The 13,809-nt window shown below is 38.8% G+C and overlaps 1 protein-coding gene across 4 annotated transcripts in view; it reads right to left on the reverse strand.

The window, feature by feature from the left end:
* Positions 1-13,809, reverse strand: part of COL4A2 (collagen type IV alpha 2 chain) — a 147,117-nt gene that overhangs the window by 38,724 nt on the left and 94,584 nt on the right. For all 4 annotated transcript variants that reach the window (XM_021545583.4, XM_085583743.1, XM_085583747.1 and 1 more), the window contains exons 5-15: positions 11,506-11,640; positions 11,380-11,424; positions 9,156-9,272; positions 8,362-8,433; positions 6,808-6,843; positions 6,652-6,714; positions 4,373-4,408; positions 3,689-3,730; positions 3,094-3,168; positions 1,927-1,971; positions 675-737 (exon numbers count right to left, since the gene is read on the reverse strand). In XM_021545583.4, the coding sequence (XP_021401258.3) occupies positions 675-737; positions 1,927-1,971; positions 3,094-3,168; positions 3,689-3,730; positions 4,373-4,408; positions 6,652-6,714; positions 6,808-6,843; positions 8,362-8,433; positions 9,156-9,272; positions 11,380-11,424; positions 11,506-11,640 (729 nt within the window). The remainder of the gene's footprint in view (positions 1-674; positions 738-1,926; positions 1,972-3,093; positions 3,169-3,688; positions 3,731-4,372; positions 4,409-6,651; positions 6,715-6,807; positions 6,844-8,361; positions 8,434-9,155; positions 9,273-11,379; positions 11,425-11,505; positions 11,641-13,809) is intronic.

Here is a 13,809-nt window from a genome sequence, read left to right on the forward strand (position 1 = left end):
TAATCCAACAGCTTGAAACTCTAACAGTCACACTTCAGATATATTTTCAATTAGATTTTTGTATGGTGCAAACAGTACAAGTCTGAAATCTAATCTCGTATTTTACTTTTTTCTCTTTTAATCAATACATTGTAAATTGACCATAAAGATGACTGAGTTTAAAAAAAAAATGCATTCTCAGTATTGTTCTCACTTCATTTAAGCATTTCAGAAATACTACTCCAAAACAAGCAGTCATAGATGCTACAAGGAAGCATTTACATTGACTTGTTTGAGTTTGTGAGTAAGCGGAGTCAGAATCACGTTTGTGAACCATGGTCTGCAGACAGCTCAGGTGGGAACAGTGAAGCACAGCCCCTGCTGAGCACCAGCACAGCAGCTGTGGTTGGTGAGCACAGCTTCAGGCAGAGATGCATGAGGCTTCCCAGCGATGGCACAGGCAAACCTTGCCATTCTTTGGCACACCAGAGACCTGTGGGGGTCTCCTCCCACCACCACTTCAAAATGACCTTTTTGCTTTCCTGCTTCAGGCAGTTCTGAGCTGGCCAAACCTATTGATCTGAAGAACTATAACTTCCATGATTTTTTCATCTGTGTTTTGTTCCAGAAGGCAAACTCTCAGCTCAGATCCACCCACTCAGCTGAGTGAATTCTACCTGTAATGAGTGACTCACCCTTTGTCCTGGGTAGCCCATTACCCCTTCTTCACCTTTTTCGGGAGGAAAGAGAAGAACACCCTGAGGAAAGATTGCACGTCAGTTCAACATAGTTCTTCATTATGTGCAAAAAAATTGCAACACTGTTTTATGGAAGCTAAACAGGAAGAAAGCATCATTGTAACAGAAGGATAATCTAATAATAGCTGCATGTGAAAGAACTGTTGTCCTTATAATTAAGTGTAACATGCTTGCTTCATTACAATAGCAGGAGCAGGCCATTAGAGAGAGGACAGTGTCTCCCTCCTATCATCTCCTTTATTTCTTCTGTGTCTGCAGATCTGAAGAGCCAAAGTAATTATTCAGCTATACAACCAATTAAGCAACTCAGCTTATACCCAAACTGTAGCTTCAGAGAGCTATTTGGCAAACACAGGCATGCTGCTATCCATCCTACTACACAAAACAAAAGAAGCGGAAAACTACATATCCCCTTTTGCTACATCAGCATATAATTACAGTTTTCCTAATGAGTAAAAAAAATCCTACATGTGTAGAATATGATCAGCAGCTGAGGAACTGGCGAGCAACCACACATGAAGGGTATCAGGGCTCACAATGTGACCTTCTCCCACAACCTTGTGGAGCTGCTGACCAGACCATCTGAGAAAATAAAGCTCTACAAAATGCTCAGTGAGGCATCCCTGCTTAGTAAAGACTCTGTTTTAAACCCCTCTGGGAAGTCAAAAGGAGCCAGTCAATGGCAAAGCTATTTAGTCAGTCTAGAGATTGTCTGGGAGTTATAACTAAACCACGTTCAGTCAAGCTGGGTTGACAGCTTTACACAATACAGCAACATATGGGATTACTGCCCACTTACTCAAGAGATCTAAAAAACCATGAGACAAAAAGTTTGTATGTGTTGGACAGTAGGCTAAAAATGATTAAAAATACTCCATATGTTCTTATTGAATGAAATACAGTGAATTTTTAAAACATAGATCAGAAGAATAAGTAAAGAGATTTATTAATAATTAGAACTAAAATATTATTGGAAAAAAATATGTGAGGGAAGGTCTTAATTCAGTAAACCAGTAAGAGAACAATTGAGTATGCTATGGAGTTACTACACATCAAGTTCATTTTTTCTGAAGCATTAAAACTGGTGTCGCTGCTCATAAAACATCTATATTGCATCACATCAATGAAGAGCTCACAAGTATTAACTCCAATATTATTATTTGACTTTGTTCTTCTCCACATGACTTACTGGAATTCCAGCTTCCCCTCTTGGTCCAGGGTCTCCTCTTTCACCCTAACAAAAAGGAAAAAAATATTCAGATAGGTTTTGGCATTCCCACTTACACTTCAATAACTTTTATACAACACAAAATGATTGATCAAGAGAAAAAACACTATTTTTGTGCTATTCTTTATTCATACGCTTCTTGTATGAAATGAATGCTTTCATGATAAGTTTTTGAAGTTCCTTTTTAAAGAAATACTTGATAATTTTTCTGAAAAGGTCTCTAGGAATGTGAATGTCCAGCTCTTTCCAGGCTTGTTCATGAGATGTCTGGGTGGTGAGTGCTAAAGGAATGCCTATAAATAAATGCACTCTCTCCTATTTTTACCTACTGGTTAGCTATGAATTATTTGATCAAGAGCTCCAGTTAGGTTAAGACAAATCATAGCCTAAATTCCACTCTCTATATTGATGACATCTCCATTGAATATAACAGCTCTCCAGGCAAGTAGCTCAATATGGGTGTCTGCTTAGTCATGAAAATCTCAGCATGTTTGTTATTTAGGGCAGACTGCAGAGTATTAAAGGTATTTTTAGATCTTACAGTATCATAGCAATTTACTCTTCTTACTGCAGAAATCGTATGAGACACATAAACTTTCAAATTCAAATATGGAACAAAAAATAACTGGTCTGGAGGCTGGTGTCTGATACAGAATATACACATACAGGCTGTGACTGCCTCTGCTCCCAGCAAGAAGCAGCAGATGAGAATAAACTGCATCTTGCATGTGGGGATTTCTCCAATATGTAAGAATAAGCCTTAACTCTAAGTATATAAATATCTGCATCACATAGATAAGTTATCAAAACAAACACAGTAATGGTTTCTCAGCAGGCATTTCTGCTTGTAAAATGAGATGTGAGTGATGGCCAGTAGCTGCACGCTTAAACAAAACAAGTTTGCCAAAGGCACCTCTAAACTTGAGAAATACTTTCTGAATTACTTTAGCCACCACAGTTTCAATAAATACATTATGATCCAAGTTTGTGGAAGTAGCAGATTTCTCTTTTGATATATTAAAGTCTTTTAAGTCCTATATGTTAAAGCATGTTTGTACAATATTATAGTTTTGCTAGTGCAGAGCTCTTAGTTCCTTTTTTATTTCAGAAAAATACCCTTTTAGTTACCTTGTGCTTGTCAGGGGAGACACCTGTCAGCTCTCTTGTAGGAAGCCCAGGTGGACCTGGAGGACCTGGGGGGCCCTGCAGGGGAAACACAAAGGAACATTTACTAACAACTCTAATACCTGGTCAAGTTGATCAGCAGAGGCTCTAGGACACTGCAAAGGAGCAGCACAGATTTGATCCTGCTCAGAGTATGGTTCTAAACCATATACAACCATACCAAATAAATTTGTGGTAAGATAGGTTAATTTTGTGCTGGGTTAACATGTCTCAATACTTGCTCTTGCCCTGTGTGTTTTCAGAACAACAGCAAAGATTATTGTATTACATAAAGTGGCCTGGCTTTATAAATTTCAGAAGTGTTACCTCTGTGTCAGTGCAAATGAGAGAACAGAGACCTAGACATATAGGGGTTAGTTCAGCTATGATGTCCCTTATAGAGATTATAATTACTTTCAGACCTATACTTACTTTTTCTCTTATAATTATACAATGCAATTGCAAATGAAGAGAGTATTTAAAGTATGTTAATTTATAAATAATAGAAAACATCCTCTTGCCCTTTAGTAGTAATATAAATTCATTAGTTTTCCTTTACCTGTTCACCTTTTTCTCCATAGAAGCCAAGGCCCCTGCTGCCCTGCAAAAACAATAGGTAAATGTTTACCAAGTGTACAACTCTAATCTAATATAAAATTCAAATTTAAACATGATTATAGGTCTTTTCAGGCTTAAAAATCTGTATGACACCACTGAAGAACTGCAATAAAACAATAGCCTAGGTTTACCTTGAAGTATTGTTATAGATTTAGAAATAATTTTACAGACCTAAACTTTTAGAAAGACAACTATTTAAAATATCATGCTACCAGTTCTTCTTTGAGTCATACACTGAATAATGTCATGAAAAGATCAAGAATTTCTTCTGCAAGATTTTTAATAGCCTTGAATGCTAAATAAAAACACCTAAATAGGCTGGAACAATGAAGTCATATATTTTTTCCATGGAGATAAAATTGAACATTGTGAAGACTGCAAGGATTCTCTGTTCATGGGAAGCTACTGTGACTACAGTAGCCAATTAAATCTGGCTCTAATCTTTTTAGGGTAGGTGATCCCAGTGTAAGATTAACTTCCCATGGTATGCAGCCAACACAGAAGGTCTTGTGCTACACAGTCTTTCATGCAGCCCATGGTGCTTTCTTTTAATGCCTTCAAGTAGGTCTTGGATAAACCTCAGCAACACAAAATCAGCATCAACAACTCTGACACAAAGACTTACGTGTGGTCCTGGGGGCCCTGGGGGTCCTGGTGGTCCCTAGGGAAGCACAATAGGGGAGAGCAAGTTACTTGTTGCTTTCTAATCAATGCATGCAGGAGGTTAGTCACCCTCTGTCTGAAACATAAGTATACATAGTAGGGAGTATATTCCTCAGCATCCCATGTGCCATTGTATTTTAGCTGTATTTATTTATTGTATATTAGCTGTATTTACTGTTCTGAAAATCACATTGTAATCTTTCTGAGCAGACTGACAGTTACCCAGCCTAGATCTAACAAAACCCCAATTTTTCCAAGCAGCAAGAACTTGTGCTTTTGGATCCTGACTAAGCAACATTTTAAGCTCATACCTGAAGTTAAGCACATCTTTAAGTGCTTCACTGGGCTGCAGTTTTGGTACTGTATTGGTCTGTAAGGGGATGAACCACTGTAGGCATCTCAGATTACCTATTTGGGATTGTACAGAATGAAAGCAAAGGAGGGTGATAGAAAATGAAACTAAAACAGAAAATGCATCTGACAGAAGCTTACAAGAGGTAGGAAAGCCATTAATTGAAGAGAGAACCTCCCTTGCTTCAGTCAGCTAAGGTAGTTAACAGGCTCCAAAAGGCTTTACACATTAACAACTCTGTGAAAGGAGGGAAAGCTGAGCTGAATAAGAAGCATGAGCTGCTCAGCTCATGGTGAATGAGTGACACAGGAGGGAGAGAAGGCTGCAGATGGAACTGCCCACCTACTGAGCCCTGAAAGGGGATGTTAGCTGCATGATGCAAAATCAAGTCTAACCTGCAAGGAAAAGACAGTAACATTCAGATGGGACCTGAACGTTTTAGGCACCTCTGCCTTGCTATGCACCTTTATGTGGAAAAACCACTATATTTTTGCTGAAAAAAACCATGCTTTTGTATCACTTTTGGTGACTTGAGTAATTTGTGAACTACTGCCTAACCTACTGGGCAGATGCAGTGCACAGGGCATCCCCGAGGCTGGAGAGCCTGCAGGGAGCTGGGGGAGCCATGCCTGCCTTCCCAGCAGAAGGCAGAGCACCTCCCAGCTCTCAGAGAAGAGGCAAACCCAGACCTGTGAAGTGCTCCTGGGTCTCTCTCACAGGTGAGTCATAGCTTTAGAGGCAGGAAATAAAATGGGATGCATTTTGATCAAAAGAGATTTTGCCTATATGGTAACCAGAAGGATGCAGCTGTGGGGCCTCCCCATGGCAGGGGCTCCAAAAATGAATGTCCTAACATAACTCCTCCTAAAAAGGAGCACTGGGAATATGAGTCACTGCAGGCTGGGCTCCTGTGTAAAGCTCATGAATTTCGGTGGGTTTGCTCCAAAGAAAGAGTAAATAAAGGACTGATTTTCCTTCAGGAGCACCAGGGAGAAAGAAAAGGCACAGTTTACTCCAGGTGATAAAACAGGCCAGTGCAGAAAATTAACTTTGAAAGGCTTAGCATACTGTGGATTTAGGTTTTTTTGGTTTGTTTGTTTTCTTTTTGTTTGTTTGTTTTGTTTTCTTGGTTTAGTTTGGGTTTTTGGGGGCTTCTGGGGAGGGAGATGTTCCTGAAAACAGCTATGGGAGACTGAGTGAGTGAGAAGCTCCAAACTAACTTTTTCCCCACAGATCAGGGATATAAAGCAGGTCTGAAGTAAATTTTCACAAAACAATGTAAAAAGCAAATGCTATAAAGTGTGTTACCAGAAAATCAAAGATGCTTAAAGAAAATGAAATCTATTGAATTTGAATTTCTGCTTCTCATCCATAAAACTATTAACCATGGAAACAAGAAATGTAGAAATTTTATCTGGAAAGAACACAGTCTTCTCAAAGAACTATACTGCAACAGCTGTCAACATTAGTGCTGTAATTGATGATTTTAGAAAAAAAAACACAGAATCACAGAAAAATATTTCAAAATTGCATTCTAAATACCATTCAATCTCCTGTGAGAAGTATAGAGAGCTAATATACATATCCTTTGTGAGCAGAAAAGGTAACATATTCAAATAATTCTGATAACTCAGTGTAGGGAGATGTTCTAAGGAGGTTAAAAAAATACTGTATGAATAAAAAGCTTCTGTCAGCACAGGGCAAAAATTTCTACACCTCTTCCTGCAATATTCATCCCTCAGCATGTCACAGTGCTTTTTAAAATTTCTAATGTCTATTGACACTTTCTTGCTATTTCTAACTTAAGTTACAATCCAACATAATGGAACTTCCTGAGATAATTCTTCTGTTTGGTTAATTTTTAGAGAACTTAATTTTAATATACTTACCGGTCTTCCTCGCTGTCCTCTTGGACCAATAGGTCCTTGAATACCCAGTGTACCCGGAGGTCCCTTTAAATAAAAAAATCCACCAACTATCAATAAATGTTGTTCTGATATTAGTTACTGTTGACACTTTATCGCATCCACTGTAATACTACTTACTGGAAAACCAATGATCCCTGAATCCCCAGGATCTCCCTAAACAAAACCAAAACAAAAACAAAGAAGTTAAAAATCCAATAAATTCTATATACAAAATTGAATTAAATATGTTTATTGTTTATTAATTTTTTCCTCATTCAAACAACTAATTATAGCATGTAATGCTACTCAAACCCTTCCATACAGATGCATTCCATAGAGATGTTGAGATAACTGAATGTGGGCCACACAGATTTCATACTGTGTAGATAATTGCATGCAATAGAGTAGCACGGTACAAAGTTGGCTAATGAAGTTAGGGATCCAAACTACAAGGCTGAACTATACAACAGACCACACTGAATTTTTTTGTTGAAAAATCCTAACCAGTGGCTTAATTAGGGCTATAACCTTAGCTGAAATGTCCAAGATCATTTTTGTGAGTTGCATGGGAATTACTGAATCATTTTTATTCTCTTCTGAGTCACCAAAAGCATTTGGAACATACTGTTTTCAGTGACCACATATTTTAACTTCAGTACATGCTGAAATGTTTTTGGAAATTAGATCCAAAAATGTTCTAGCCCAAAGACCTTTCAACACACATAAATAATGTGTTACTCAGTCCAAACACCTTCAATCATTTTGAGTAGCATCTTAACTACCTAGTTAATTTGGATTTAGTTAACAGAATAATTTGTGGAACCAAGTACTTTCTGAAATGAATACAGGTGTCAGTATCCATCCTTGGCCACAATATAGTTAAGCATTTCTCAAACATTATTTAATCACTCCTGATTACTAACAGTGCAGATCTGAAGATTTTCTAAAAGGAAAATTAAATTTTCCATTAAAAAATACAGGCAACTTAAAAATATGTCAAGACAAATACCTATTTTGGCACTTACTTCTGGCACAAAAGACACACAAACAATGTCAGCAGATCCCTTCTGTGCTGAGTATAGCTCAGCTGCAACTTTTCAATCAGCCATGATTTATACTCTACATACGTAATTTATCTCCTTGTACCTTCAAATTATGCAAGATTATATATATATATGAGAAAAAGCTGCAAGTAATTACAAAACAAGCTTTAAGGATTAGACACAGTAAAAGTAGCCATTGGAATACTTGGGATTTACTAAGTACCTAAATAAAATATTGAAGGATGTTTTACCCTATGTCAATCAAACACTTGCCTGAAAATTTTACAGGAAAGGTGCTATTAGTAACCAGAATCATTCAATGGACAAACCAATGGCAAAGAGAGAATTTTACCATGCATGATACAAAGGTAGTCATTGAATAAAGAGGGAAATATTGACCTACATCATCTACATGCCTTTGCAATCCACCTATAGGCTGACACTCCTTGGAAATAACAGAGTTCAGATTTTTTCCCTTGGACGTCATCTAAACTTCTCTGCAACCAGAGAAAGCAGAGTCTGCCTTTCAAAGCATACACAAAATCAAAGTGGGCCTCTTGGGATGCACCTATCAGAGTATAAGAAGAATTTATTCTCCATCCTGTGTCTGAAAAACTGGGCAAGAATAACACTGAAGCTGCAGACGTACCCTGTATTGCCTGATGATCTCCGGCGCTACTATGTACGGCTCCCCTTTCTGGCCCTTGGGCCCTTGCACTCCCTGGAGGTGACCAAAAAAAAACCAAAATACAATGTAAGCTCTCACACCATCTATGTTAACAGGTAAACAGCTAAGAGTGGAATATCTGTTGGTGTTTTCATAAGTGTACATAAATGTTCTGCAGTTTAGAGGTAGAGACTATACCTAGCTTTGGAAATTTATAGTTTAGGGAAAAAAAGTGTAAACCTTCACAATGTGTAAAAGAATGAATTTCTAAATTTTGGGGAGCAACCTCCCATTACCAAGGAGTGGTATGATGGGATAGCACCTCCTGGCTAGAACTGATGCTGCACTTCCCAGGGCTGACATATGCCCATGTAAATCCAGGAGCCCCACTGCTCACATCAGCATGATCCCGTGTATCTCACCAGAAGAAGCCAATACTTCAGCCATGGGACAGGTAGGAAAAGGATAGTTTCATCAGCAATTTTCAGTTTAATATTATTTTATTGCTGTTGATTAAAGCTGCACAGGTTTTCCTACAGCTATCTCTCTGCAAGACCTGTGTGACAGGTATTGCTCTGAGCAGACCTTCTGGCCCTGGCTGCAATGCAATGACTGAACAGTGCAGTGTGTCCATGCTGAGTCTGCACCAATGCTCTGCTGGGCAAAAAGCCCCACATTCCCTTTGTTAAGAGATGTCCCATTAACCCAACCCACGTGTGAATGAAACTCACTCCAGCAATGTTCTTAGCTTCAGATACTCACTGCCAACTACTTACAATGCTACCAGGGAAACCAGAGAGTCCAGGAGTTCCTGAGTCACCAGGGTCACCTGCTGTCCCATTACAGCCATCATGACCTGGTTTCCCCCTTGGTCCTGGCTGACCTGGATGACCCTGTTGAAGAAAAAAAAAAAAAAGTGTTTATCTATCCATCTGTTTCTAGTTTTCCTTTTCCTGTAGTCACAAAGTATTTAGACATTCTCACATTAAGCCCAAGGCTTGGATCCATGGGAAACTAGGATTTTCAAAGACAGAAACAGACAGTGCCTTTTTTTAATATAGCTGCAGCTTGAACCAGATGCCCCAGACAGCATGAAAAAACGAGTGGTGAAGGATCTTGCAGAAAGGGCAAGAAAGCTATGTTCAATGCAGGCTCTGTTAGGCAGAGAACTAAGCCAGATGAAGCTGCTGAGATTGTTAAGCATTTCAGTGCTTCACACTGGAAGAGTGGGAAGAAATGTTCCTCACTAAGTTTGAACAGCTTCCAAGCCAGGAAAAAAGTCGACGATGCTGTTGGAGCTAGATTGAGTGTCATGATGAGGCTGTGAATATGGAAGAAAGCAGCAGGACTCAAAGGTAGCGAGCTGGGGACACTCCAAGACCTTGACAGAGCACCTCTGAAAAGTTACTCCATCTCAAACTGTATTTTCATTGCTCTTCCTACATTCACCTTAACTGCTGTTGCTTCTGGTTTGCACTGAGGCTGAAGAGAAGCAAATCTTCCCTTGAGCAGCTCTTTGTTCCAGCAGGCTCAGTCACAAAAAACCAGAAACTAACATAAAAAAATTTCTCCCTTCTCCTTTATCTATAGCAAGAATTTTCTGTTTGCTTTTGTTCCATTGCTTAGAAAAAACAGAAGAATATCTATATTTATCCATACTTAGTCCTTACTCAGCTCCCCCAAATACTGCACTCCTCATCCCAGAAGAGACTCAGTCTTGCCACCATTCCCTCTTGGCTCTCAGCCCCACATCTTAGCACTGTGCCATTATGGTTTGTGCAGGTGTCTATCTACCTGCCTTCCCATGGTCAGTGAAAAAGCTGGTTGGAAAATGTAAGGGTGTCTGAAGGGCAGGGCAGCTCTAAAGAGAGTACACAACAAAAATGCAGGTTCAAGTTTGGTCTGAAGCTATTTCAGACAATGCAACGTGCAGAGGTCAGGGAGGCAGGGCTGAAAAAGAAAACTTGCCCAGGTAAGAGAAGCAGTCCAGCTACAGCAACACTGGGCTTCACAGGGGAGCAATTTACTCTGCTTCCCAGGATGTGTCAGCACTTAGAAAAAAACTCAGCATGATGCAGTGAGAGTCACAACATCCTTGGCTCAGCAGTGTTAATAGAAATGGCAAATATGGCCTTCTTTTTTCCCTTAAAGAGTGAGAAAGAGGGAGACAAGGAAGATTGTGAGAGAGAAATCCCTGAAACTTGATAGGAAGCTCTTCTGGAAACAAAAGAGGGTGAAAGTAGAGTGGATGTGGATGCGTAGGCTGCAAAGCGGGGCCCTGGTGTCAGGGAGCACTACAAAGGAAACCCAAGCCTGGGAACTCTGTCCAGGGATTCCAGTGACTCAGATTTCTTTGTTATTTTATGACACAAGATGTAAAGAAGTGTAGGCTGGGAAAATACTGTGCTGTGAACTTTACCCAATTTTCCTCTTTGAGTATTTCAGTTTCATAGACCTGGTCCATTTGTTCAAAGTTTTACACTGTTTAGTGCTCAGTAAGATTTTTAAGACAATCTCAAGCATGCCATATGAGCTATAAAGCAAATTAACCATAGTTAGTATTCTTAAAATCACTGGTCATTATATGAGCTTTGTAAATCAGAAATAATTAGGAATGACCAACTCAGGTCCTTCATTCACAAGCTTAAGCGTTGTGAAGCACTTATGTCACAGGTCTTTCTTACAAAAGGACATAGTTGGGTAACCTCCAGAGACACAGGAAATTTCTGCCCTTTTCTGTCCCTTTTATATGGGGATTTCTCCATAGGGCAAAGCAAGTGGACCTTAGTTATCTGAGGGAATGAGAGGGAGCACAGATTCTGCTCTTTTGTTTTGTATCTGCAGTTCCACACACTTCAGCAAATGTCCTTAGCTGAAAAGTGTGTACGTGGCTGATGCAGAATTTAACCCAGACATTTTAATTAAAGTACAAAGGCTTTAAACTAGTCTGCAATATTTGCATTTGGTGATTTCTTAAAGATGAAGTAACCTGCTACTTACAGGAATGCCATCTGCCCCGGGGAATCCAGTGACTCCTCTTTGTCCCTAGAGTGAAACAGCACAATTAAAATGATGTTCTGCTAGCATTTTGCTTATTAGCTAAAACATTTGATATTCAAAAGTTACCACTTCTCCTTTGGGTCCAGTTATTCCTGGGTATCCTCTTTCACCTTTGTGGCCTTTGGGACCTTGCACTCCTGGGATACCCATCAATCCTGGTGGTCCAGTGAATCCCTGTGATCCAAGTAGTCCTGGCTGACCCTGATAATAACAATAAAGCAGCATTTACATAGGAACAGTTGTGATGCATGAAGCTGGATAGGTTATCACTCCTGCAATGAAATCAATCTCTCAAAAAAAAATAAACACAGAATTTCTTTTCATCCCAGTAGGCCAGGCTCTTTGATAAAAGTCATTTGAAACACCATACAGAGAATCTCCAGCAGCACTGACTATATTGCACATGTGGTCACAAAATTAACACATGGATATTAGCATTCAAATCAATATTCACTACTTCACTCTATGAAAAAACTGTTTTCTTTTGAATGAGGTTTCTCAAGATTAATTCTTCAACAATATAATGTATGACACTCCAAAAAAGTAAAATATATTAACTGTGAAATTTGCTTATTGACTGCTTATTGGCCATATATATTACAGGTGGTGTCTGATATTTAATAGCAGGAATTTCTGCCCTTTAGTGACAATATTTCCATTCAGCAGTGGAGCCTGAAAATGATGGAACATGCACGTGTCCACACAGGTTGAAGAGTTGCACACAGGGCTCCCTGGTCATCCTCCCTTCCAGTGCTGGTTTGGTTCTTCACGCCACTTCAACCATTGTTTAAAAATAATCCCTGTTGGCCGCCAACATCACAAGGCTCAAAAGAGGAAAAAACAATTTTGAAATGACACAGTAGTGGTTTAAGTAATGGATTGTGACAGTATGTCTGAGATCTGTGAACTGAAGTATTTGAATGTTGTTCCAGACGTAGCATCACCGAAGGCACACATGTTTTGCATGTACTTACTGCACTAATGACATTAATAGTACATTGCTGCAATCTTGCAATCTTTTCTGGAGAAATATGTTTTTAATGGAGCAAAGCACCATTTATCAAGACATTCAAATTAAGTAAAATCTAATGAAAATTGTTTTTAAAATGCAATTAGTTTTTTTCGCAGACCAGGCTGGAACAGCACCAGTATCTTACAAAGGAGAAGAACTACAGCAAACCATGAACCAACACGTATATATTCATTACAGAAAGCTGATTAAAAAGTACTATTTTTCTTTCAGTATAAAATACTTACAGTCTTGCCCATGCCTTCAAAGAAAGAGCTAGAAGGTGAATGCAATTCCTATTCGAGAGGTCAACTTCATCTAATACTGTTGAGGTGGAAAGAGGGCAGTGTGGGGACTTGAAAAAAAGAAACCTGAAGATAGCCTAATTTCTTTGGATTAGAAAGTTGTACCAAAGACACTGAACAAAGACACTGTATTAGGCAAAATTTATTTTAGTCTCATAGGCTCATTTGTGATAGCTTTAAAAACTTCATAGTCAACAGCTATCTAAAAGAAACATTTACCTGTGTTATGGTTGTTTTCATACCACCTAACCCCCGTGACTGAAACACAGTTTACTTCTATCTTCAGAAACAAATCAAATTTCCACACAGCTTCCATACAAAACGGTTGTCACAACACTTGAAGTAGGTTTTTTGTTTTAAATCTTATTGTATCAAATCATATGGGTCCATATTGAGAAGCTGACACAGCCAAAGAGAGTACAGAACTGAGTGCAAGTCTTTAATTTTGGAAGAAGACTAGGAATGAGCCAATATGTACAGTATGTACAGTATGATCCATTCTTGTACAGTATGGATCTTTTGCTCTACTGTTATGACTGATTTGACAAGACTGATGCTTTAGGAGCAGTGCCAAAAGACAACATGAATTTAAATGTTTGAGTTGTCAGTGTGAAAGAGAATTCCCTCTGCTTACAACCAAACCTGACTTTATACAGCATCCCTACTTTTAAACCAAGTCTGCTTATGTGGATTATTAGGTGCTAAGAGGTCTGTGTCTTTTCAGATTAACCGAGAAGAAACAAAGATTACATGAATGCATCTAAAATATAAAAGAACTTATGTTGGCAGGAGGAATATGCATCTGAACAAGAAGCTGCTCATTTCTTTATGCCAGGCACTGCTGGCTACCACAAATGCATCTACCTCTATCAGCAGTTCTTAGTTTTTTTCAAAATGCAGTGAATCTGTAAAATTTGTTCTGTGGAGGTGCAGATTCCAGTAGATATATTTCCTGAGTTGCCTGACTCAAATGAAAAGATGCTGATTAAAAACACTGGAATAATAAAAGATGCTGATTAAAACTTAAATCTGAACCAGAATTTTTCAGTGTGAGTT

Source organism: Lonchura striata, chromosome 1 (genome assembly GCF_050655825.1).
Source record: "Lonchura striata isolate lonStrDom1 chromosome 1, ASM5065582v1, whole genome shotgun sequence".
Lineage (NCBI taxonomy): Eukaryota > Metazoa > Chordata > Aves > Passeriformes > Estrildidae > Lonchura > Lonchura striata.